We start from the raw sequence: 27,037 nt of genomic DNA on the forward strand, positions 1-27,037 counted from the left end.
CAAAGGGACTCCTTTAAGCCTCAAAGAAGAGAGTGTACCCCCCAAAATAAATGGACTTGACTCAAACTTTGGATATTTAGCGATTTAAACATGTTGCTCACAGCTCATGTTCTCAGCTTGAGGAATTCCTCTTGGATCCGTTCACAGTGGCAATGGATAGTTTCCACATTACATTCTTTGCCCCCTATTCAGCTGGCAAGCCAGATAAAACAAAAATAAATTCAGAATACACACACACACTTCAGGGCTATTGTGAGACAGACCAGTAGGTGATTAACACAGTTTGGAGGTATGATTATTATTCACAGGCCTCCTGGTTCTGATTTTGCTACTAGTAGATATTTGCCAATGTTAGGTAGTCTGCATTTGAGAAGAAATATTGCTGTCATTGTTTGATTTTAGGTTTGAGTTACAATATATCTTAACGTTTTTTAAAAGCAAGATCTCATTTTTTTTTTTTTGTGGTACGCGGGCCTCTCACTGTTGTGGCCTCTCCTGTTGCGGAGCACAGGCTCCGGACGCGCAGGCTCAGCGGCCATGGCTCACGGGCCCAGACGCTCCACGGCATGTGGGATCTTCCCGGACTGGAGGACGAATCCGTGTCCCCTGCATCGGCAGGCGGCCTCTCAACCACTGAGCCACCAGGGAAGCCCCAAGATCTCATAATTTTAATGGGACTGAAAGACAACTGAATAATGACCTATAAGTTTACTATTTGTCCTCTTTTGCTCTGTCTGGTGGATGGGTGAGCAATACTTCCTAAGGATCAAAGACAAACATCTGTCCTGCTAAAAATGTCTCAGAGCTTCTAACTTGGCCTCAAAATCCTTTGTGAGGGTTCCTTCCTCCCTTCCTTCCTTCCTTCCTTCCTTCCTTCCTTCCTTCCTTCCTTCCTTCCTTCCTCCCTCCCTCCCTCCCCTCTCCTAACCTTTCCATTCCTTTCCTTTCTTTCTTTTTTTTTTTTGTGGTACGTGAGCCTCTCACTGTTGTGGCCTCTCGTTGCAGAGCACAGGCTCCGGATGCGCAGGCTCAGCGGCCACGACTCACGGGCCCAGCCGCACGGCGGCACGTGGGATCTTCCCAGACCGGGGCACAAACCCGTGTCCCCTGCATCGGCAGGCGGACTCTCAACCACTGCACCACCAGGGAAGCCCTCCTTTCCTTTCTAATGGGGATATTACTGGGCTCAGGCAGGGGTGGAGAGAGGTATCCCATCAAAAAAGTGCATTTTCCAATTCTATTTGTAGTTTCAGTACTTGGTTATTAGGCTCAAAGAAGTTTCTTCATTTGGAGAATTAAAAATTCAGTCCAATCGTACCTGGCACCATGGGTGTGGCAAAGAAACAAAACCCAAATATTGGTTGGAACAAAAGCAAGATAATATAATAGTAAATAAAAACATATTAACAAAATGAGAGAGCCAGCTGGGCAGCCAAACAACTGAAGATATCTTACCACCACCCTAGTTGAGAATCAAAAGAAATTTGCTCCACTCCTAAAGCCTCTCCAATAGGAACGTTTGGTTGGCTGCAAAGGATAAGGATCCAGGAGGCTAACATTCCACACCAGCTTTGCCATTTATTTTCTATCTGGCTTTGGGCAGGTCAAGGACCTTTTCTGAAGCTCAAGTTCCTTTACTGTGAAATGAAGATAATCTCTCTCTCTCACTAAATTGATATGGCTATAAAATAATAAATGTGATAATGCTCTGTCAACAGTAAGTACCATATTGATGTTAGTTATTACTATTATCAAACAGCATACTGACCAGTAGGGCAAGAATATTAAGTTAACCAACCAATTTTATTAATCTACTTCTTAGTCACTCAAACCTTTCTGAATCTCTCTGATGTCTCAAGCAAGTTGTGTTGTGACCTAAATACAAATTTTACCTACTAAGTCAACAGTAAATTCTAAGTTGTTGTTGCTGGTTTTTTGTTGTTGTTTTGGAGGACAAGAAATGAAGGGGCCAATTCAAACTGGCTTAGACAGGATGCTGTAGTTAGTTTTGTTAAGTTTTTTCCCAAGCATGTTTCTATTTAAAATCATCTTTTTGCATTATTCTGGAAGAGAGGGTAACTCTTATCTCATCCAAAATTGGTGTTTCCAATTTCCTTATATAACAAGGCTTGAATGTTGTGGAGGAAGTAGGCAAAAACTAAGGAACCAAGAAAGATCAAAAAGCAAGAGACCTCTAACCTGTAAGGTTAAGAGGTTATGACCCTAGGGCCCTGAAGTAAGGTGGAAGTCTAGAGAGATGTTTTCAGGTCCTTTTGGGCAACTAACTTTACGGGGCTTTTTGAAAAGTGATAGAGATAGAATCTAATGCTTAGGACAAGATTACAGGCATGAATACACTTTACAAAGATCATAGGGATCCATTCAAAATCAACCAGTCACTGTTTGAGAAAGGAGCTTCACCTTCTGTGTATGCTGTTTAAAAATCAACATTTGTTCACCCTGAAAGTCCTTCTTTTGACTTGTTCGTCATTGTCCTAAACCTTTGATAAGGCACAGTCAGACCACAAATTACAAGGAAAAGTATATATGATTAGATAACCACACTGAATCACATACACACCTAAACTGGTATTAATCGCATCCTAAATTTGGTTGTGATAGCTAGTATTCACCTTTAAACTAAGAGAGGAAAGTTCAGTCAATATATTGTCATTCATGTAACACCACACGCTGGTTTCCTCCCTCTGTTTTTCTAATGTTTGGTAGAGAAGGGCTGGTAGCTTCTCCACAGGCAGCTTGGAGAGGAAAGAGTAAGGCCGGCAGGTTGCACATATATTCTATACAATAGAATAGATATAAACACATGTATTATGTGGTTGTACATGGTATACAAATGGCTAAAAGAGGGAAAGAAAATGGAAGGAAGAAATATCTTTCTTACATATCCCAGCAAGGCTGCAATGTATTAGAGATTGGGAAAGTTTTAAGAAACATAAAAATAAGATGCAGAGCTGCATTAACTAAATTCAGGAAGGATAGCCTCCACCAAATACTTTTATTCACTAAGAATTACAAGATATAGAAAATGTTTGTTTCAGTTGTATATTACTAGTAATCAGAGTATGATAGAATATATTAAAAGTCTTTGGAGCTTGTAAACATCTATTAAAGACATTAGTCATCAGGGAAGAATCAGTGATTTCTAAGCATCATTATCTTAAAAGCTTTAGAAACATGCACCTTTCAAACCTCCAATTAGGTTAAACTAATCTGCATCAATCTAAGGAAACATTTAGACTCTCAGACTCAGGAAATTAAGCCACTAGTTCTTGAATTCTGAGCAACCTCTAAGCCTGTCTTGCTTTTGTACTTAATGTTTGTAGATAAATGCTAAGAAAATGTTCGAGACAAATTGAACAGTATATTAAAATCAAATAGAAGATTAACCAAAAGTAAGTGCACAGGAACTAAAAAAGGGCCAGGTTAATGGAACTGAAGGTGGCAGGAACAGCAATGATAACTTGTCAAAAACAAATTTTCCATACTCTCTCTCCTGCAAAACATAACTAATTGATCTACTATATAAATTAAGGTAATAAATAGTGCCTATCCTCCCCCCAAAAATTTAGCATAACATGGATGCAGATATTATAGGAGAAAACATTTAAATGACTGAATGATTTGGAAATCAGCATTTCCTACACTTTAATTTCACAGCAGCAAACATCTACTGGGTACTTTCATACGTGCAAGACTCAGTGGATACAAACGTGAATAAGACCTAGTTTTCTTGCCCTCAAAATGCTTAAAAGCTAGAACTACCCAGACAGAGAAGACAGACTCCTAACACACGCCTAACACACCTAACTCACTCACCTTATTAGTTCTCCAAGGAAATAGGACTAAAACAATCTAGAAACCGTCAAAATATCTAATAAAATGTTGATGCGTCAGTGACACTTGCTTTGACACTATAAGGCTGTAGTAAAGTAAGAAGTAAGGACAATTACACAGCAGATGTGGGTAAATCTGGGATCAACAGATAGAGCTGATAATTCAGGTCTTCTGCAGGCCTTTGTCCAGCCTGGCTTAGCACTATTCTTCCTCAGAACAGGGTCCTCTGTATAACTGCAGCTGGGAAATGCATAGCTGATGAGGGGTCCACATCACCCTCCAGTCTCACATTCTACCCTTGAGATCTCTACTACTCTGGCAGTAAGATGAGAGGAGGTATCTGAGATGATCACTGAAGTTCCTTCTAGTTATGACATTCTATGAGTAAAGCTAAAATGTTTATTTTAGGCCGATCATTACAAGAAGAAAAATACATTATTTAACTTCTGTGTCGGACCAGCACATTCTCTAAGACGATGCCTCAATTTTGGCAAAAGACCCTAATTTATGTCTCTTTATGGATTCCAATATCATGAGTTCATCCTACACCTAAAAAATGTATTCATTATGTAAGCTTTCTCTTAAGCAAACATAAGGCTGGAGAGGAGGAAAGTGCTGCTTGCCATTCAATTTGGCTTCAGCAGAACTTTCCATTATCAGGAGGAAGCTGCCCATTTCTAGATAATGAGGACAAATTTTTCATCATCACTGTGGTGTCTTTTATTTCACTATGTCCCTCTGGAAGAGTTCGAAAGTCATATACGCTCCACCTTTGCCTCTTGTAGCATCAACAGGTTATAAAAATAATACTTTGTCTCATGGTATGCAACCTTAAGATGAACTCAGGAAAATGGTATTCGTTATTGTGTAGGATATATTAGATGTGCAATAACGATGTATTATAAAGTAAATCAAATTACAAAAATGAACCCCATCCCTTGGATAAAGTTCTGGGAGTGAGCCAACACCACAATTATTATCTTCTCTAGCACTGAATGTTCTACATAAGTGTTTGGAAGATGTAAACAGGACATAAATCTGAGATCGGTTCTTCAATCTGTCTACAAATAACCATGACATTATATATAAACTATGCTTTAGAGCATATATGCTTTCTGTTTAAGCAGTTAAGAAGTGTATTAGACACTATGATAAACAGAAAAAACGGAGCGTGAATACCGATAAATGCAAGCCTTCCGTCTCGGAAAGTCTTCACTTATTTGATTAAGTTAGGTGAAAAACAGAGCAGTCATGCTTGTAGCCTTTCTTCCTTTTCCCTTTCCTCTCCTCTTTTCATTTCTAATGCGAATCGGAAGTCTATGTGGAGCAGTCTGGCTAGCCCCAGTCTAACCTCCCCATCTGGAAGGGGACTAACCAGCCTTGGGGCTACTTCCAACCCTTCCCAGCTGTTGGGTTGGGGTTTTTTGTTTTTGTGGGCTTGAGAAAGCATATTTATATAAATGATTGCCATATCCTTTGCCAGCTGTTGACCCTGCTCTTGTCCCGGCTGGGGCATGGTTTTCATTTTTAGCGGCCACAGACTGGAACTGACCCTGATAGAGTTAGCACGCTACACAAACAGCTTTACGCGCTATTGCTGTGACAGTTCAGACAATGGATGCACAGTGTAATCCAAGGGACCGGTGTTTCCCTTTGGGCAAATGTCACAGAATCCAGAGCTGGAAGTATCAGTTGAAAAAATAAATTCTGAGATTCACTGTGTTATGGAATAGCTTCTCTTTAGTTATTCAGACTGCAGTGATTTCAGCTATAGTCACAGCAAGGATGTATCAGCAGCAACAAATGAGTTTTCTCATTTACATGTATGAATCTGAAAAGTGCCCTAGATGGATCTGCAGAGGTAACTGTCCCTACAGTTATGTGAAAGGTTAAAAAAAAAAGCTGTATTTTCAGTTTCAAAACTATGTATAAATACTTCTGATGCTAATGTCCATAAATTTTAAAAAATGAGATCCTTGTACCTTAATAGGACAAAAAGATAAAAATCAGTTTGGGCTTTTGATCATTATTACAGCCTGCAAATAAAATCATTCCTAAAGATCCAATCAGATCATTTCTTATGCACATTACCAACCAGAAAAAAAAAATCTATGTTTAATCTGTGGATAACTGTAGTCACAGCAAACTAGAAAGTTTAGAAATATTATTAGGGAGAGTACAGTTGGGGGAGGGGCCCCACAGGGATGGGAGGGAAGAATATTCCATTAAGGATAATTCATCCTGAACAACCAATTTTCATCTGTAGTTAAATGGGAATAAGAGCGTAAACAGCAGATTTTTACAACTTTCATAAATTTTAAGTCCTTCTGTCCATAAGCACAAACGCATATGTGAAGAATAAAGAAATTTAATTGAAAAGAAATAGATTGCTAATGCTTAAAGTGATACACTTCCAAAAAATGAAGATTTCTAATATTTGATAATTTACAGGGTCAGTCACTGCAACAGATTATTATTTAGAGAGTCTAATTGTAAAGGGAAACCAGCAAGATATCTAGCTTGTCAGAAAGAAGTCCTGTATTACATTCTCTCTTTCTCTCTCTGCAAGCCTGCACGCTGACTGGCTATGGCAGATGGAGACTGCCATACACATAACTGTAATTAAAATGTGAACCCCATCTTAGAGGTCAGAATAGAAGAGTTGACAAACAGGGAAGCCGGGAGATGGAAAGAGAAAATATTTCCTGACATAAGCATTTTCAGTCTTTGAAAAGTAATCCAAAAGGAAATTTAGCCTATGAATTTAAGCGTCACATACTTAGTATAACTTTAAAAAAATCCTCAGAAGCTTGAGGTCTGGAATTGCTGTAAAGGCAGCTCAGAATTTCAATCAGCTTTAGCACAATGAAAATTTCAAGTGCTGGGGGAATTAACTGATGGGATATTTGAAGCTTCTGTGAACTCTGATTGATGACAAAATTTGTGAAATTACAAGGCGATTTTTTTTTCTCTCACGCAAATATATTTGTAATAATGAGGAAAAGAAAATAAAGCCATTTGTTGCTAACAGTAGATTCTGACTGAAAATTTCACACCATTGGTAAAGCTAACAGCACAATCTCCAGATGTACTTTTTTTTGGTAAGCAGAATATGATTAGATTTTTAAGTTTAATATTATATCCCCTTTTATATTTATTTTGATCATTGATGTATTGGGGCTTATTTCTACCATCTTATTTTGTAAGATCTGTTCTCTCTTGCCTTCTATGGCACTGATAGTTTTCTATAATCATTTTTCTCTATATGTTTGGAAGCTATAGATTATGTTTCTGTTAATGGTTTACCCTTAATGTTTATCCTAATATATACAACTATAAAAATCCCTAAGTTACTCAATATCACAATATTTGTCCTAAATATGCTTTAATTGCCACCGAACATCCTCACAGCTTCTTTGTCATTATTGTCCGGGATTTAAGTTCCATGAAACGTATTGTTATTATAACATTCAAAGCTAATTGCCAAAATAATTCTGTATCTTGCATATCACTCTTTCCCTCTGCACTCACATTTTCATGGTGAAGTACATCTTTAAAAGATTTTTTTTCCAGCAAGAAAAAGTTGGTAGTAAACTCTTACTACCCCATGAAAGTACTGAATGATAATTTTAGCTGGGTATAGAATGGTAATTTAAGAGTTATTTTTGCTCAGCCCTTTGGTGTATTACTCCATTGTCTTCTAGCATCTAATGTGACCAAACAGAAGTCTGCTAGCTATCTAATTTTCATACCTGTGTAGGTAATATAGCTTTTCTCTCTGCTAACTTTTAAAAATCAGGGATCTTCAATTTTACAATAAAATATGCAGATATGAATTTATTTATATATTCAGCTCAATACTCAAGTTATACTTTCAATCTGAGGACTAAATCTCTTCAATTCTAGAAAACTCTTAGTTATTATGTGAGCATCACTTCTTGGTCATTTTCTCTATTTTATTTTGGAACTCTTACTAGATATATATTGAAGTTTCTGAACTCCTTATTTCTTAACTATTATTTCTCTTTTTTATATCTCTGTACTGTTTTCTGAGAACTACTACCAAAAATACAGTCTAAAATTGTTACTGAGTTTTAAGTTTTCAATGTCTTTATTATTTTATTGTTACTACTATTGTTCTTTAGCTTTACCACGTCTCCTAAATTTTCTTTTCTTTTTTTTTCCTTTTATTTTTCCAGTAGTTTGTGATCAAAGTATAGACTTACAACATCATCTTTACTGAAAGAATTCTCCCAACCAACTTGTTAGTAATCTCTAAGTCATTCACCTTTTGATTTTCCTTGAAGCCAAACCGGCCTTATTATTGCTATGTCACAGATACTTACATACGCAGGCCATGCTGAAAATTTCTTATACTCAAAAAATTTCTTATAATTCATAATTATAATTGTAATTAATTTCTTATACGCTTAATTATTCAAGTAATGAGTGAAAGTACTCAAAAATATTCACTTAAATGATCAAAACAAATGAAAAATAATCAGCATCAAAGAAATGCAAACCTAAAGAGAAAGATACCTAACTTTTGCATATTGTATTATCAAATTCTCGCTTTAAAAGTTGAGAGTAAGAAGAAATCATTCTCTTATATGGCAGTGCAAACCTGACAATCTGAAATGTGATTAGGCAAATATACATCAAAGCCCAAAGAGAACCCCTACTCAATAGACAGCATTTCTACTTCTAGAAATTTATTGTGAGGAAATGAACAAAAATATATGAAAATGTACAAGGAATTCATTGTTTATAAAAGCAAAAAAACAAACCAACAATATCATAACAAACAAAAGCAAAGGAATAAACAAAATATTCATTAACATGAGACTGGTTAAATAAATTATGGAATACTACATAGTCACTGTAAAAATGCACCCATATACACAAAAGAGAGGTGAAAGTTTATACCAAAATGTTACCTCTGGAAGTATGTTAATGGGTAACCTATATTTTCTTTTCTTTCTTATTTTTTTTTTTTGGTAGTTATGGTATTATTGCCACAGGACTATGTACGTATCTCTCTGTAAAAAGTAAAAATTAAGTAGAGATGGGGGGAATAATTACTCTTAAATGCATAGAAGGCAAGAAAAGAGTGATAATATGAGCTTGAGACCAAGGAACTTAATCCCTCAGCTGATTGTCTATAAATGCAAATATATCCCCACATGCCTAGAGCTATTTCTTCTTATTACACAAATCTGAGCTTTCCTTCCTTCTTTTCAAGGCCTCCAAACCAATCTTCTCCTCCTTGTTTGGGATCTTGCTCTGTCAGGCATCCAATCTCTCTTCCATTTCTAACTCATTCCTTATTTCTGCATTTTCCCCTTCAGACCATGAGTATGCTCAAGTCTTTTTAAAGGAAAATAAAAAATCCGCTCTTTAAAATGACATCAAAACAGACACACCCCATGTCCTGTTTTCTCACCTCCTACTAATTCCTATTCACTCCATAATTTGTGGTAGTGTGGTTCTCACGTTTACTGCTATGTTCAAATTGCTCTTGCTAACACCTCTCGTGATTTGCCAATTGCTCAATTCAATATATACTTCTATTCTTGTCATCCAGGACGATTGCACGATCCTATATTTAATGACACTGCTGATCGAAACCCCCACGCCCACCGCGCCACGACTTCTGGTGGCACTGCACTTTGCGGGTTCTAGTCTTGATTCTTTCTCAGTTCTTTCTGAACAAAGCATCCTTTGTAGGCCTATGGTATTTTGCTGATTTTCGGGGTCTGCCCTTGACCCACCATTTTTCTCACTCCATACACTTTCTCTTTCGTCTGCACTGATAACTCCCAAATTTTTACTCAGGGCCAGGTGGTCTGCCTTGGTTGTCTCAAAAGTACATCAATTTCAACATTTCTAAAACTACAAGTATTAAGTTCCCCATTAAACTGCTTTTCTCCATTCAGTTAGCACAGGTAGAAACCTGGGATTCATATTAAACTCCTCCCTCTTCCTCATGCCTAATATCCAATCACCATATGCCTGACAATTTTTACTGTCAAACACTTCTCAACTTTCTATCCTACATCTCTCCATTCTTCTCCTTTCATTTGCATTTACCACTGCCCTAGGTCAGGTCAACACTCTAAGTAGTTTCCCTGACTCTGGTCTTAACATTTCTTCAAATCTGCTTTCTCTGCAGCTACCAAATTGCATTTGAAATGCAAGCCTGACTATGTCACTCCTCTTCTGCTTAAAATCTGTGTTCATACCTTATAAGATAAACTCCAAAATCCTCAACTAACACACACACTGCTCTGGATTCATCTCTTACAACTCCCTGCCTAGGAATTTATATTATGGTGACCTCTGTATGAGCCCATGGAACGTACCATGGGTTTTCTTGCCTCTATACCTTCACTTAGGCCATACTGTCTACCTGGATTGCTAACGACTCAACTCATCCTCATCCTGGGTGTCATATCTTTAGAAAGCTTTCCTTAAATATTCTTTCCCTTCCTCAACTCCAAGCACAGAAAGGAACTTAGCAACAAAGACCATACCCTTTGAAGTTTGCTGTTCTTTAGAGTATAATATTATTAGAAATCCAGTTGATTTTCATCTCTCCCTTATCAAAGGTTTCATATGTTTGAAATTTTATGTATATACTTTACTTTCCTCTCCTTCTTTTACCCACTAAGCTCAATACTGCACTCTGAGAAGTCTGCACTAAGGACTTTTCCCTGATTGTTTTACATTGTACCCATAGGGTATTCATTATATACTTATTCACAGGCTAAGGCCGACTGAGAAGGTTAGAGACAAAAAGAAAGCGAATCACCGACAGACAGCAATTGTTTGTTTGTTTGTTTTTTAAAGGTTTTTGTTTGTTTGTTTGTTTCGGCTGTCTTGGGTCTTCGTTGCTGAATGCAGGCTTTCGTTGAGGTGTGCGGGCTTCTCATTGCAGTGGCTTCTCTTGCTGTGGAGCACGGGCTCTAGGGCGCATGGGCTCCAGTAGCTGTGGCACGTGGGCTCAGTGGTTGGGGTGCATGGGCTTAGTTGCTCCGCGGCATGTGGAATCTTCCTGGACCAGGGCTCAAACCCATGTCCCCTGAATTGGCAGGTGGATTCTTAACCACTGCGCCATCAGGGAAGTCCCAGCAATAGTTTTTTAAAGTTAAGTAAAATCTCCTTCTAGTAATTGAATGAGAAACAATTTTGGTATAAAAGACCTAACATCGACTTAGCTTCTAGAGAGGGCTTGTGGTTCATACCAGAATAAAAACTAGGAATTGTGTGGAAATTCTCATGGAGACATTCCACAGGGAACACTTGCTACTGATACATGATGACTAATGAAACTACATTATAACAGGTGATTCTTTTTGCTGAAGAGTGGAGAGAAAAAGAATGTTTCAGATATCATGGCACCAACTAAATAGATACCTAAAGTTAAACAGCAACAAGAAAACTTGCTGGTTTAGGAGTTAGGTGTTGTTTATTAGCAAGATAGCAAAAGAAAATCAACCAACCAACCAACCAAACAAAAAAAAAACGGTTTAGGGAAGAATCCATCCCTGAAATCCTAAAATTCTGCTGTGTATTGGTTTGTGTATTTTGGGTTTTTTGGTATGTATATATGTGGGGGGAAAAAACCTTAAGACTTCAAAAATAGAAGAAATAGCTGTATTTGTACATTGGGAAATGGATCTTAAATATCTGAAAAATTTTAAATCTTAGAAAAAGTTCACATTGCTTCATGGACAAGGAAAAGGGACTAGAAAGAGATCTGAATGCAGAAAAATATCTTTAATAAAATTTAAGAAAAAACTCAGATCAGAAAGGAGAAATTCTAAAAGTGGGCAAGATTAATTCGGCATGTTATACAAATAGGAGGAAATCTGCTAAAAAGAAAAAAAAAAGAAAAAAAACTTCGCTGCTAATCTTAGGTTAATAGTAAATGACCCCATCCACTCTTAACCTCAAAGACTGACCTCTTGACCCACAGCCAGTGGCCCTGTTCAGAAACATGTTGCCGCCAGAATAAATAAAAAGAGAACATAATGTGCTGAAATTGTTACTGCTAATGACAAGTGACACACACTTTATACTGCCAATGAGCAAGCCACCAATAAATAACCCTAAACATGTTTACAAATATTCTTCTAGGTTTTAGTTTCCTGTCCTGAATTTTTACATATTTATTTATTCATTTATTTATTATGGAAGAAGGATGGTAAAATTATTATTCTTTTATTATTATAAAAGTAAGGGAAGGGCTTCCCTGGTGGCGCAGTGGTTGAGAGTCCGCCTGCTGATGCAGGGGACGTGGGTTCGTGCCCCGGTCCGGGAAGATCCCACATGCCGCGGAGCGACTGGGCCCGTGAGCCATGGTGGCTGAGCCTGCGCGTCCGGAGCCTGTGCTCTGCAATGGGAGAGGCCACAACAGAGAGAGGCCCGCGTACAGCAAAAAAAAAAAAAAAGTAAGGGAAATACCACATGGGTAGATGTGTCGTTGATCAGCGTTACACAATAATTCATATCCATGCTCTTTCTAACTGCCATGGTCCATGCTAAAAGACAAGTGGTAAAAGATGTATTTCAGACATTCCAGAATTCTAGCCTAGAACACAGGTCATAGACATAAAGTCTAGAGATAGGAAACTCTAAAAGCCTGATATTCAGAATATTTTGAGTAAGTTCTTAAAATCTCTTAGTGAAAGGTCTGTCATGATGTCCCTGATAACATTTAAGTCCCTGAGAGTTGGGACTTCCATGGTGGCACAGTGGTTAAGAATCTGTCTGCCAATGCAGGGGACATGGGTTTGAGCCCTGGTCCGGGAAGATCCCACATGCCACGGAGCAACTAAGCCTGTGTGCCACAACTACTGAGCCTGTGCTCTAGAGCCCACACGCCACAACTACTGAGCCCGCGTGCCACAACTACTGAAGCCCACGTGCCTAGAGCCCACTGCAACAAAGAGTAGCCCCCACTCGCCACAACTAGAGAAAGCCTGCGCACAGCAACGAAGACCCAACGCAGCCAAAAAATAAAATTAAAAAAAAAAAACAAAAATCTGAGAGTTGATTGATGTTGGCAAGTTGATTGTATAAAAGCCAACATGTGGGGCCTCCCTGGTGGCGCAGTGGTTGAGAGTCCGCCTGCTGATGCAGGGGACACGGGTTCGTGCCCCCGTCCGGGAAGATTCCCACATGCCGCGGAGCGGCTGGGCCCGTGAGCCATGGCCGCTGGGCCTGCGCGTCCGGAGCCTGTGCTCCGCAGCGGGAGAGGCCACAACAGTGAGAGGCCCGCGTACCGCAAAGAAAAAAAAAACAAACAAAAAGAACCCCCAACATGTGGAAAGTGACAGCACTTCAATAGTTTTGAAATTTTGAACCCCCCAATTTATAAATAAATTTTGCTTCAGTTTTTTTTTTTCCTCCACCCAAACAGATATTGTGTAAAACACTTCTGGAAGGATAAAGAAACTGATAATATTGTTGGCCTCCAAAGAGAGGAATTAGGTGACTAAGGGACAGGGGTAGGAGAAAGATTTTTCAATTTTGTATCTTTTGAATTTTGAACCTATTAAAAATTTAGAAATATTAAAAGTAAAACAAAAATTCAAATGGACAAATAACACAAATTATGAGCATAACTATGGCCAAATTCAGAAAGCAGGAAAAAACATATTCAAGTGTAAAAAGATATGAATTACGAATGGGAAGTAGGCTCTAAGTTAAGCAGTATAAATTTGCATGTGTATACTAGTGAAAATAGAGGTAAGTGTAGGGACAGATAACTAATATTAATAAAATAAACCTTAATACACAGGTTAAAAATGATTGTATAGAATGTGTATGAATCCACACATAAGATACAGTACAAATAAATAATAATTTAAGGGAGTAGAAAGAGCCGGAAAACTACATTTTTCAAAGTAGTTGGATATTAGCTGGAAAAATAAAAATTATACTTCATCCTACATCCCACTCCCACACCTCTCCCCAAGACATACTATTTAGTAAGTGTACAGATAAAACCAAATTGTGTACACACAACTGTGAATTGTATATTTTCTTACATTTTGTTCTTTCTTGTTATTAGGAATTTTCAACTTGAAGATGAAATGAAAAATTAAGGCTTTTTAGCACAAAGTTATAATCTGTAGCCAAACAAGAGCATATAAAATAATATAATCCACAATTCTCATAAATAAAATTAAACTGTATTTAACTGTAAAAGGTAACCAGTTTCTCTCAATTTCTCACTCAAATTTTTTATTTCTATAAAATGTTTTCTGCTTTAAAGTTGTTCAGGAGTAAAAGATGCTTTGACATGCTTTTAATTGATTCGTTTTACACTCAGAGGGAGGATAACAGTGATTTGTGAAAGGATTTTTTTCTGTCTTGCACACATCTCTCATTTGTCCATCTTAATTCAATTAAAGGAAATAAGGACAGTTTGACCGATGAATGAACCATATTTTAACCGAGGACACTTCTATTTAAACTGGAGTGTATCAACCACTGTAATTGTCAGTTAGTTACATCCGATCTCTAACTTTTGTTTTGAGAGGTCACAGCATGGTCATGAAAGAAGAACATATTAGAATATGGATAAGCATTTAAACCATTAGTCCATTAGCCATTTTAAGAAAGAGCATTTTTAATTCTTACTGGCTTATATGGTGATAACTCAACCCCACTAGTAGCTTTTGTTGTGCTGAAGGTCTACGAATACAAATACAATAAACTTTTATACTTGTAAGTTGAAAAATTAGGCACAAGTTTTATTATGCTAGGCCTTATAGGTTTTGGTAAGGGGTTTTGCTGTTGTTTTAATTAGCTTTACAGGGGCATTAATTTACCTTTAATTAAGCCTACCCATTTTAAGTGTTGCCTTTGAGGAGATTTTTGTTTGTTTGTTTCTGTCTTTAATGTATATAGTATGTAATCATCACCACAATCAAGATATAGAACATTTCCATCACTCCAAAAGGTCCATTCACACATTTCCTTGGAAATCAATCTCTTTCTTCCAACTCCTGGTCCCCGGCAATCACTGATCTGCATTCTAGCTCTATAGTTTTGCCTTTCCTAGAATTTCATGTAAATAGAATCATGCAGTATGTGGTGTTTTATGTTTGTCCTTTTTCACTAAGCACAATGCTTTTGTAATTCATCCATGTTGCTATGTGTATCAATCAGTAGCCCCTTTCTTTTTATCGCTAAGTAGTGATACAACGCAATTTTTTTTTTCTCTCTTCACAAACAGATGAACGTTTGGTTTGTTTAAACATTTTGGCTATTATGAATGAAGCTGCAATAAACATTTGAGTACAAGTCTTTGTATAAACATATGTCTCCATTTCTCTTGGGTAAATACGTATGAGTAGAATGATGGAACCATATGGTAGGTATATGTTTTAACTTTATAAGAAACTACCAAACTATATTACAAAGTGGTTATGCCATTCTGCATTTCTAACAATAATGTTTAAGGGTTCCACAGTTTTTCCACATCCTCATCAACACCTGGTATTATTAGTCTTTTAAATTTTAGCCATTCTAGTAGTTCTAGTATCATTTCCCTAAGGACAAATGTCAGAGCATCTTTTCACATACTTGTCACTTTTTTATCTTCTTTGGTGAAGTCTCTGTTCAAATGCCCATTGTTTAATTGAGTTGTTTTTCTCTTTACTGAGTTATAAGAGTTCTTTACATATTTTGCACATGATTCCTTTATTAAATAGAGTCAATTCTTGTTATCTGTGGTACTTATGTTCTATAAAGTCACCATGAACACTGAATTAATGAATACTGAAATTTCCTATGGGAGAAACAGAGTGAGGGACCTGTGAGCCTCTGGTTACAACATTTCCAACAAATAAATGAGAAGAGACCTGTAGTGACCCTTCCCCATCTCGAACAGGCAAGGGAACTGAGTTCCTTTTGTAGCTATGCCACTGTGGAGAGTGTCTCCTGGCCCCATATGGCCAGAAGGGATAGAAGAACACCTGGAAGTTGCATAAGTCCAGCAACGCTGGAGCTGAGAAATGGCCAGGCAGAGCTGATAGTCTGCAGAGCTAACCCAGTGGCCCTGTTCAGACAGGAAACTTGGGGTGCAGGTCAGCTTGAGTTAAGACAACAAATAAACAGATTTACCGGCTTTAGAGCTGCTTCTCCCACCACATCTGGGCAGGGAAACTAATTCATAGCCCTGCTCGTTGCTGAAGATAGTCTTCAGCCCGCCCAACCAAGGAACCTAACCAGAGTACACGGGAAACTGCGTAGCCCATCGAAAAGCCCCGCTTAACAGTGGCACTTGAAAAGAGAACATAACCCATGGCTTTCCCCATCTGCAGGGCAAAACTGGTGGCCTCACCTGACCAGGGAATTCAGTGCACATTCTTGCCTGATTCCAGTCCCCAAACAATGAGCCATATAGGCCCTGGGTCCCATCCTGTTGTCCTGCCAGAGCAGGGAAGCTCACTCATAGCCCCATCTACTACTGAATATAGTACCCAGTCCTGACCATCTAGTAATCCTGACCAGAGAAGCCAGGCAAACATTGAGCCTCTTACAGCCTCACTTGAATAGGAAACCAAGCCAGCAGTCCTATCCAACAGTTCTCAGACAGCGGAACACCTGCCCCCTCATCCCTGACCTCAGCGCTCAAACGGCCGCTGCCCCCAAAACAGACCATAACAGCAGGCCCCACCTGCCCAAGAACATTACCAGCAGACACACCCAGAAACCCAAACTGAGCTGACTAGTAAAGATCTGTCTCTGCCAAAGTTAACCTGTAAAGTCTAGAAGAGGAGACTGATTACTCCAATGTGCAGATATCAACATAAGGAATGAAGGACAACAAGAAACAAAGTACATATGAGACTGCCAAAGGAAACTAATAAAGTCCTGATAATTGAGCCTATACAAACAGAAATCTACGAACTGTTAGACAAAGAATTCAGAATAATTCTCTTAAGGAAGTTTAGTGAGCTTCAAGAACACACAGACAACTAAACAAAATTAGGAAAACAGAGGATGAACAAAATGAGAAGTGTGACAAAGAAACAGAAACCACCAAAAACAAACAACAAACAAACAAAAAACCCAAATAAACAGAAATCAGAAATCTTAGAGTTGAAAAATACGATAACTGAACTGAAGAATTCAGTTTTTGAAACTCTCTAGAGTTTCAAAAGTGGACTCAACCACACAAAAGACAGAAACAGCAACCTGGAGGATAAGACATTAGAAATTATCCAGTCAGAGAAGCAAAAAGAAAAGAGAATGAAAATGAGTGAAGAAAGTCTGTGGGACTTACGGGACACAATGAAAAGAAGCAATTATGGGAATTTTAGAAGGAAAAGAGAAAGAGAAGAGACAGAAAGTATATTTAAAGCAATAATGGCTGAAGACTTCCCAAACCTAGAAAGAGAAATGTACATCCAGAGCCATAAGGCCCAAAGGACCCCATGTAGGTTGAACCCAAATAGGGCTACACTGAGACATATGATAATTAAGTTCTTAAAAGTCAAAGGCAAAAAATGAATTTTAAAAGCATCAAGAGAAAACAGAGAAGTTATATACAAGGGAACTCCACAAGACCATCAGTAGATTTCTCAACAAAAACTTTTCAGGCCAGGAGAGAATGGGATAAACATCCTCAAAATATTGGGGGAGAGAACTGCCAACCAAGAATTCTATACCTGGCAAAGCTGTCCTTCAGAGCTGAAGGAGGAATAAAGACTTTCTCAAACAAACATGGCAAATCCATACTTTGTCCTGATCTTCTTAGAATCCTTCATTTGACCACAACCAATGGGCCTGCAATGTTTCAGGTCTTACCATAGAAGCATAGGCTCAGGTTAGGATCAAATCATCTCTTGCCCCTCACCAGTCATGCCAATTAATTAATTAAAATTTTATATCAAACTGCCATTTTCTGCCAGGCACTGTTCCAACTTCTGGAAATTCAATGACAGAAGATAAGGTCTGGCCTCATGGAGCTTAAATTCTACCCTTGGGCTCTACATGGCTATGTTATTTCCCCCTCATTTCAAGGGCTGCATGGCTAGGATGACTTTATCCTGTGCCTAAAGCACAAAGTCTCCTGCAGGCAATGCTGTCTGTGAGGTTGAACTGCTGCTTTCTGTTCCACTGCAGAGACACACAGAATGGGGCCAACGCCCCCTGGTAAAGGCAGCAAGTATGAGCCCCCATTTGCTATCAAGGCCCATCACTTGCTATAACAGTCCCTCTGAGTTGTTTCCTCACAGGTGTAAGGCACACCAGTTCTCCAAGTGACCTGACAATCAACTCCTGAATACCCTGGAGGCAAGTGACAACTTTCACTAATTCTTTGACATCCTCTGACACCACGGGGTCAAACTTTAAGCCAAATTATTTCTACCCAGTGGCTCCCAGTTTAATAGTATATGGGCTCAGTATTTATCACAGGCTTATTGGCTGAATAGCTTAATCGCTTATCCGTGGCCATAATCATTTTCTGTCTTGGCTTATCTGCCAAGATATTTTTAATGAAATGATATATCATCTCCTCAAACCACTCATTATAAAGAGAAAAGGGAATATGGTAAAGCTCTTGGGATTAATATAAAAACGTACAAGGGCTTCTCTGAGCTTTTAATCAGTCCTTCATAACAAGTCCCCAAAGCTAATGACTTAATGACGTTTGGCAAAACGAGGAGCTCTGAATCTGGTCTCAGACACTAGAATATCTTTAATACTGAAAATTAATTACATAGCAACTCTTTGCTAGTATCTATCTCTTAAAAAATCCCCAAGAGCAAGAGCTTGCAAACATATTTTTACAAAACATCATAGCAAACACAAAGGGCTCTCCGTGATATACGACTGAATATCCTGCTGAAAGTATCTAAAGGGAGTTTTTCTAGAAGATAGATGCTGCCAGGCCTTGAACAAGTTGGGCTACATGAAAAGAACAGTATCATTTCACCTGCAAATTTCTAGTAAGTACAGACATTCCCGGCTGCCCTCTGGAGCTCATAAGGATGTTCTTGTGTTAATGACCTCACACAGCAGACAGATCCAGTCTTTCTGCTTTTCTTTCTTGTAGAATGATTTCCCTAAAGCCAGTGTTGGGCAAAATGCCACTAATACTGCCATAAAGCTCCCACAGTGCTTGAAGGGGGAGGCAAGAGATAGAGGGGTTAGGAGGTAATCAAGCTTACAGATTAAAGCTTACTAAAGCTACAAGATGAGCACAGCTCTTGGTGTTTATTAACTCTTCTAGTACTGAGGACTCCTCCCCCACCCTCATGGCACAAAACACAAAGATCTTTTCATCAATGGACCTCAAAGGCAGGTCTGCTTTAACTTTCAGCTTCCAAGTACAGCATCTCTACTGAAGTGTTCTTTGGTATCCATCAGTGAGGCAACAGTTCCTGCTTTTCCATGTAATATTGGAGTTATTCACACCTGAAGATGGTGAGATTTTTCTATACATACACTGACATCTGTGAGGGCTAAGTATTATAAGCAGTATATTCTAGACTTCTTTTGAAAAAGGCCTTTTTCTAGACACACAGACACACAAAAAGCCTTTTTCTGTGACAACAGGAGGCTGCAATAGGAAGAAGTTAAAATAACAAAAAACAAAAATAGTTCAGAGCAAAAAAAAGGACTAAATTTGATTATAATTCAATGGTCAGGACCTGCTCTACTAATCCACTCAGGTGGAGGTGTTCTCAAGATTAATTCTTTTTTTTCATAAAACATCCTGACGTTAGGCAGATCAGCCCACTTTACCAGTGTCCCATCTCAGTCTCTGAGTGCGTTAAAACAAAAGGCAACAACTCCTTTCTCCCTCCAATTCCACAACCTGAGCCCAAGAAAAACAGTCACATAATTTTTAGAATTTAATCAACTATGGGATTTCTGTAATAAGCTAATGCTTCTTATTTTGCAAACCTCCAGCATCTTCATGTAGGGTATATAAACTTCATTTATTATTTCCACTTGTGACATCTTGAGGGCTATACCCAGGTTGTTGAATTTGGGGGTACTAATTCCTGAGGGATATTTATTTGATTTGAAGCCATGAAAAATCTCCCACCTCTATTTGATAAATTATATGCCTTCATCCTCCCAACTAACTTAAAAGTTATGTAAATTATCCAGACGAACAAAAACAATTTACGATTATAACATTGTTAAATGAATTAGATAACAATGACTACAGCTTCCCAATTATAGTTTGAGACAGATAAATTTATACTTTATTGATAGCAGGAGCAGAAAGCCCTAATCACTAAACACCAGCACAGCCTGGTTTCTGTAAGGTAATGACCCATCTCTATATTCATAACAAGAATCTCATTCATCATAATTCACATTAAAAAAAAAAAGAAAAAGAACTCTAGTCAAGCTAATGGAGGAAACGTGTGAAAAGTGATTGGCTGGGAAAAACTCTGTATGCAGCTGGAGGGTCCTAATTGATTATATTGTGCTGCAACTAAGCCTTCTGCTAGTACAACAGATCTTTATCTAACCGCATTTCAATTGATTTTCACTGATAGCCTTCTTTCTTATGTCTAAGGCTTAAAGTACTAAACTAATAAAAGGATAAAAGACTTTGTAATACAGATTTCAAAATATAATGTCCAAGCAGGACTTCCATGGAGTAAGATGGCAGACAGGGTGTGTATAACCCACCAAACATCTAAGAGCCAGAACCTGTGAATTTGGGAGGTAATTAAAAAAAGAATGTTTAGGATTTTAGTCTGTATTTCAGAGTCCAAAAGCAAAACACTACCCTAAACATTCAAAGATACAGCAAGTGTCTAATGTTCACTTTATTTTAGGATGTAGACATGTAGGACATTTAGTAGCTGTTATACGTGTTCTCATGTAATATATCCTTTCTGTTGGTTTAGTACGGTATCAAGAGTTGGTTTCCTCATTAAACAGTGGTCAGTTTGGAAACAAGTCAGGTACAATGACTAGACAATGTTCATCTTTCAGATGAAAGACCTACTGGTTAACTGGAACGCTAAACCAAAAATCTCAAAATAGCATTGCTGTACAGAATTTAGAATGAGAGTGTAAACTGTCATCCTTGAGAATTTAACATTTTAACTGACATGCAATAAACTGTGTATGTTAAAGTGTACAGTTAGATGTTCTGACATATGTATAAACCTATGAAACCATCACCACAATTATCAAGATAATGATCACGTCCTTCCCTGCCAAAGGTTTCCTCCTGCGGTAATCCATCTCTCACTTTGCCCGACCTCTAAATCCAGGAAGCTGTTTATTGACTTTCTATTACACAGATCTGTTAGCATTTTCTAGCATCTTATGTAAATGAAACTATATAGCATGTATTTGTTTGGTCTGGTTCCATTGACTTATTTTGAGATCCACCCATGTTACTGCATTTATCAAAACTTCCTTCATTTTGGGGGACTTCCCTGGCAGTCCAGTGGTTAAGACTCTGCACTTCCAACGCATGGGGTGCGGGTTCGATCCCTGGTCAGCTGGTCAGGGAACTAAAATCCCACATGCGGCACAGCCCACCAAAAAAAAATTTTTTTAATTCATTTTAACTGCTGAGTAGTATTCAATTTTACAGATAAATGCCAATTTGTCCACTCATTTGCAGATGGACATTTGAGTTGTTTCCAGGTCTTGACTACTACAAATATGGCTTTTATTGAATTCTGATACATGAAAAAATTAAGGAACTGCCAAATTGTTTTTCAAAGTGTTTTGTAAGATTCTATATTTCCAACAGTAGTGTATGAGAGTTCCAGTTGCTCTATGTCCTTGCCAAGACTTGGTATGGTCAGTATTTTTAATATGAGACAATCTAATAAGTATGTAGTAGTATCTCATTATGGTTTTATTGCAATTCCCTAACGAATAATGATGTTGAACATCTTTGCATGTCCTTATTTGCCATCTGTGTTTCTTCTTCAGTGAAATCTGTTCAAATCGCCCCAATTTTTATTTGGTTGTCTTAGTTTACTGAGTTTGAGTTTTTACATATTCACATATTCTGGATACAAGTCTTTTATCAGTTATGTAAATTGAAAATATTTTCTCTCAATGTGTGGCATTCCAGTATCAGCATCAGTAAAAGAACACATGTTCCTGATTTTGATGAAGTCAAATTTTAATTTGTCAATTTTTTCTTTTACGGAAAACACTTCTGTTACCAAAACTAAGAAATTATAGTTTCATTGATTTTCTCTATTGTTTTCTGTTTTTATTTGCTTTCTACTTTGATCCTTACTCTAGTCTAGGATGGGAGCTGAAGTCATGGATCTGAGACCTTCCTTCATTTCCAGTTAGGCATTTAGCACTATAAATTTCCTTCTAAGTACCACTTTAGTGCATCCTACAAATTTGTATATTCTGTGTCTTAATTTTTATTCAGTTCAAAATAATTTCCAAAAACAAAAAATTCTTCTTAGAACCATGAGTTTTTTTTAAATGTTAGTTTCCAAATATTTGGGGATTTTTCCAAATATCTTGTGGTAATTGATTTCTAATTTAATTGCATTGTGGTCAGAGAACAAAACTGTGTATGATTCAACTCTTAAATTTATTGAGGCTTGCTTTATGGTGCAGAATATGGATCATCACAAGAAATGTTTTCTGTGCACTTAAAAAGGATGTGGTTCTGGGGACTTCCCTCATGGCACAGTGGTTAAGAATCTGCCAGCCAATGCAGGGGACACGGGTTTGAGCCCTAGTCCAGGAAGATCCTACATGTCACGGAGCAACTAAGCCCGTGCACCACAACTACTGAGCCTGTGTGCCACAACTACTGAAGCCTGCGTGCCTAGAGCCCATGCTCCACAACAAGAAAAGCCACCACAATGAGAAACCCACGCATAGCAAGGAAGAGTAGCCCCTGCTCAACAAAACTAGAGAAAGCCCACGCCCAGCAACGAAGACCCAAAGTAGCCAAAAATAAATAAAAATTAATTAATTAATTTTAAAAAAGTGAAGGTGGTTCTGGACTTCTCTGGTGGCTCACTGGTTAAGAATCCGCCTGCCAATGCAGGGAACACGAGTTCGAACCCTGGTCCAGGAAGATCCCACATGCCGCAGAGCAACTAAGCCTGTGTGCCACAACTACTGAGCCTGTGCTCTAGAGCCCGCGAGCCACAACTACTGAGTCCACATGCCACAACTACTGAAGCCCGCACACCTAGAGCCCATGCTCTGCTACAAGAGAAGCCACCACAATGAGAAGCCTGTGCACCACGACAAAGAGTAGCCCCCGCTCACCACAACTAGAGAAAGGCTGCGTGCAGCAACGAAGACCCAGTGCAGTCAAAAATAAATAAATAAATTTATTAAAAAAAAAAAAAAAAGAAGGTGGTTCTGCTGTTGGTGGTGTTTTTTTTTTTTTAAATAAACGTATGTTAGGTTAAGTTGGTTATTAGAGTTATTCAAGTCTTCAGTATCCTTGCTGATTCTCTGTCTATTGGTTTATCAATTATTGAGAAAGGAATGTGGAAATCTCCAACTATGTGTTTGCCTAATTCTGCTTGTAGTCAGTTTTGTCTCATGTGGCTTGAAACTCCATAATCAGGAATATAAACCTTTAGAATTGACATGTACTCTTTATGAATTAACACCCTTAACATTATGAATGTCTCCTTATTCTGTAATATTTCTTCTGATGTCTATTTTGTCTATTAATATAAGAGTTACTGCTTTTTTCAATCTTATACAGTATATTATTTCCATCCCTTAACTCTTTTTAAAATATAATTTATTTTTTATACAGCAGGTTCTTATTAGTTATCTATTTTATACATATTAGCATATATATGTCAATCCCAATCCATCCCTTTACTTTTATTCTATTTGTATGCTTATATTTAATTGGATTTCTTGTAGACATCCTATGGTTGAATCTTCCCTTTTTATCCAATTAGACAACTTCTGTCTAATTTTAATTGAGTCTTTTGGCCATTTACATTTAATATGATTTTTGTTATGTTGGGTTTAAATGCACCATTTTGCTATATGTTTACTATTTGCCTATATATATATTTTTTTGGGGGGCGGGGTTCCTTTTTTTTCTCCCTGACTTCTTTGTCATTGAATATTTTTAGGATTCCATTTTATCTCATTTGTTGGCTTATCAGCTATATAATTTGTTATTTTAGAAGTGGCTTTAGGGTTAATAGCATATATTTGTTACTCATCAAAGCCTATCTTTTAGGAATATTATACCACTTCATGAGTAGTATAAAAACCTTATAACTTTTAAACACTGGCTTAAAGCAATTTAATTATGACGTGGGTCATGCTTTTAAGTTATGTTAGGCAGAACTGGAACAGTATAGTGTAAGAGAAATTTTGCCCCACTGTGGAGGAAAAAACTTTCTGCATATTATCCCCATTTGCCTGTAAATTATGAGATTTTCCACTCTTGCTACTGGGAACAGAAACTATTCCCAGCCCTGTGTGAGTTCTAGTGAATGTCTGCTCTAACCCTTGTTGGTGGTTCTTTCCTGGGCCTTGGGTAGTTTCTCATGTGCTGATCAGTACTCAGCTGAAGGCTTACAGGATATCCTCTGCAGATCTCTAGAGCTATTTATCTGGACAGCTCTCTCCTCTCTGGTACTGTGCCCTGTGACTACGAGACACCTTGGCCTCCCCAAACTCCCAGCTTCGTCTTTTCCACTCAGAGAGAGTGCTGTGCTCTATGTGGATTCCCCTTCCCTACAATATGTCCTGGTAATGAGCCAGGACAATTGTAGGACTCACTTCATTTGTTTCCCATCTCTCAGGGATCACTGTCCTTGCTGCCTGATACCCAATACCTTGAAAACCACTGTATCATACAATTGTCTTGCTTATTTTTTTCAGGTGGAAGGGTAAGTCTGATGCCTGTATTTACTGAAGGCCTTGTAAAACTCCATGGATGGAGTATCCAATTAATGTTTATAAAATGAATGTTAATTATTTCACCTTTATGAAAATCAATTTACAGAAATTGAAAGGAACAAAATCTATTTTAAGTTAAGTTAGTGAAGGGACTTCCCTGGTGGTCCAGTGGCTAAGACTCCACGCTCCCAATGCAGGGGGCCTGGGTTGGATCCCTGGTCAGGAAACTAGGTCCCACATGCCGCAACTAAGAGTTCGCATGCAGCAACTAAAGATCCTGTATGCCGCAACTAAAGATTCTGCATGCCACAAATGAAAGATCCTACATGCCACAACTAAGAGCCGGTGCAGCCATATAAATAAATAAATATTACAAAAAATTAAAGGAGTAAACAATGATCCAACGTCCACAAATATCCTTAGCTTAAACTCTAATTCATTATCTTATCACTAACACCAATTTCTGCTTCTCAAATGGTCTTTAACGTCTATGTAACAAATGAAAAAGTAGATTGATTTTTCTGATTTTGTGTCTATTTATGAAGATTGGTGTTGAGAGTTTCTAACGTATACTGAGGAATCCTTAAACAAAAGAATCATCTTATAGCAATTAGGTTATCCATGTGCAAAACCCCAAACCAAGTTATTTCACTTCTGTGCAAAGGACTGGGTACACAAGATGTTATCTTCATTCTAGACTTCACAAAAAAATCTGCTAAGCTTAAAATGATTTGCTATTCTGCTTCAAGTAAAATACTTTAAAAGTCACTTAAAAGGAGGCTTGGGCTTCCCTGGTGGCACAGTGGTTAAGAATCCGCCTGTCAATGCAGGGGACACGGGTTCGAGCCCTGGTCCGGGAATACCCCACATGCTGTGGGGCAGCTAAGCCCATGCTCCACAACTACTGAGCCTGCACTCTAGAGCCCGTGAGCCACAACTACTGAAGCCCACGCGCCTAGAGCTTGTGCTCCGCAACAGGAGAAGCCACCGCAATGAGAAGCCCACGCACCGCAACGAAGAGTAGCCCCCGCTCGCTGCAACTAGAGAAAGCCCGCGTGCAGCAACAAAGACCCAAAGCAGCCAAAAATAAATAAATTTACAAAAAAAAAAGTAGGCTTATTAGCAATTTATGGTCAAAACAATATATGGTACTGTCTAAACACAGAAATGAAATTGGGTATTAGAATTGTTGAAAAGACACATATCTTGATTGTGAGGTCTTAAAAATTATCATGAAATACATTCCAGGGACTTGCCTGGCGGTCCAGTGGTTAAGAATCCACTCTTCCACTGCAGGGGACACAGGTTTGATCCCTTGTCGGGAAACTAAGATCTCACATGCCCCGAGGCGCGGCCAAAAAAAAAAAGAAAAGAAAATACATTCCAATTTTCAATGATGTGTTAGCTGAAAGCACAATAAGAATCCCTTATATTGCTCTTTAATATAGATGATGGTTTTAGATGATTAGGTTAAGAACAGGCTCCTGCCTATTGTGCTCAAGGATGGGAGCATATTTATCCACACTAATATCTTAAGAGGTGAGATTTTCTGTTGTGGGCACTAAGAAACTAGGCAAAATGACCAGAAATCAGCTTACACTACTCTGGATCTTTCAACATTCTATATTACTCTAGGACATTACTGAAGTGAACATAAGTCATTGCAAAACCATACTATATTGTAATTAGAATATAAGGTATAGGCAGTTATATGTATAATGACTATAAGCCCTCAAAAGAAGTTAATGAACTGAGGCTGACCTTGATCACTGACTCAGATCTTGCAGCACAGGGCATTACCTGCTCCCTCTCCCACATTGGCCAACCTTTGCTACAGCACTAATCAATTTGCTGTCTTGATCTCTCAAGCATATCATACATTTTTTGATCCATCATTAAGCCTCAAACTTGTGGCCTAATTAAATTACTGAGGAAAGACACTTTGGAATTCTAGACTTTGGCAGGAGAAAAAGTAGAGATAAGATATTTGAATACAGTGAGAAAATTATGACCTAATCTCCATGCAGTTATTGATATTCAAAGTTGCTGTTCAAAATAAGCTTTTATTTGACTGCATTTTTTAAACACAAAATGATGTCAAACCATTTGTAGCATGGTAATTAAATGCCAAATATAAAACGTAGGAGAAGGAAGAAATAGAAAAGGCTCAAGGGACAAGGCAGCTCCACATGATAGGTGTGAACAGATACGGAGGGGCTGTCTGAGAGTCATCAAGGTGATTTCCAGAGTGTAGAAGTTACATGGGAGAAACTGTGGAGGGACAGAAAAAAGCCTAGAGATA

At 38.2% G+C, this 27,037-nt stretch overlaps 1 protein-coding gene across 9 annotated transcripts in view; it reads right to left on the reverse strand.

Annotated features, from left to right (window-relative positions):
* The window catches only part of BCAS3 (BCAS3 microtubule associated cell migration factor), a 574,874-nt gene that overhangs the window by 161,078 nt on the left and 386,759 nt on the right, over window positions 1–27,037 (reverse strand). Inside the window, exon 23 of one of the 9 annotated variants that reach the window (XM_079905177.1) lies at window positions 14,090–15,658. The exons of the other annotated variants lie outside the window; for them this stretch is intronic. Coding sequence (XP_079761303.1) covers window positions 15,639–15,658 — 20 coding nt within the window. The 3' untranslated portion in view covers window positions 14,090–15,638. Of the gene's footprint in view, window positions 1–14,089; window positions 15,659–27,037 lie in introns of those variants that run through there. 9 annotated transcript variants of the gene reach the window in all.

Source organism: Stenella coeruleoalba (assembly GCF_951394435.1).
Source record: "Stenella coeruleoalba genome assembly, chromosome: 19".
Taxonomy (NCBI): Eukaryota; Metazoa; Chordata; class Mammalia; order Artiodactyla; family Delphinidae; genus Stenella; species Stenella coeruleoalba.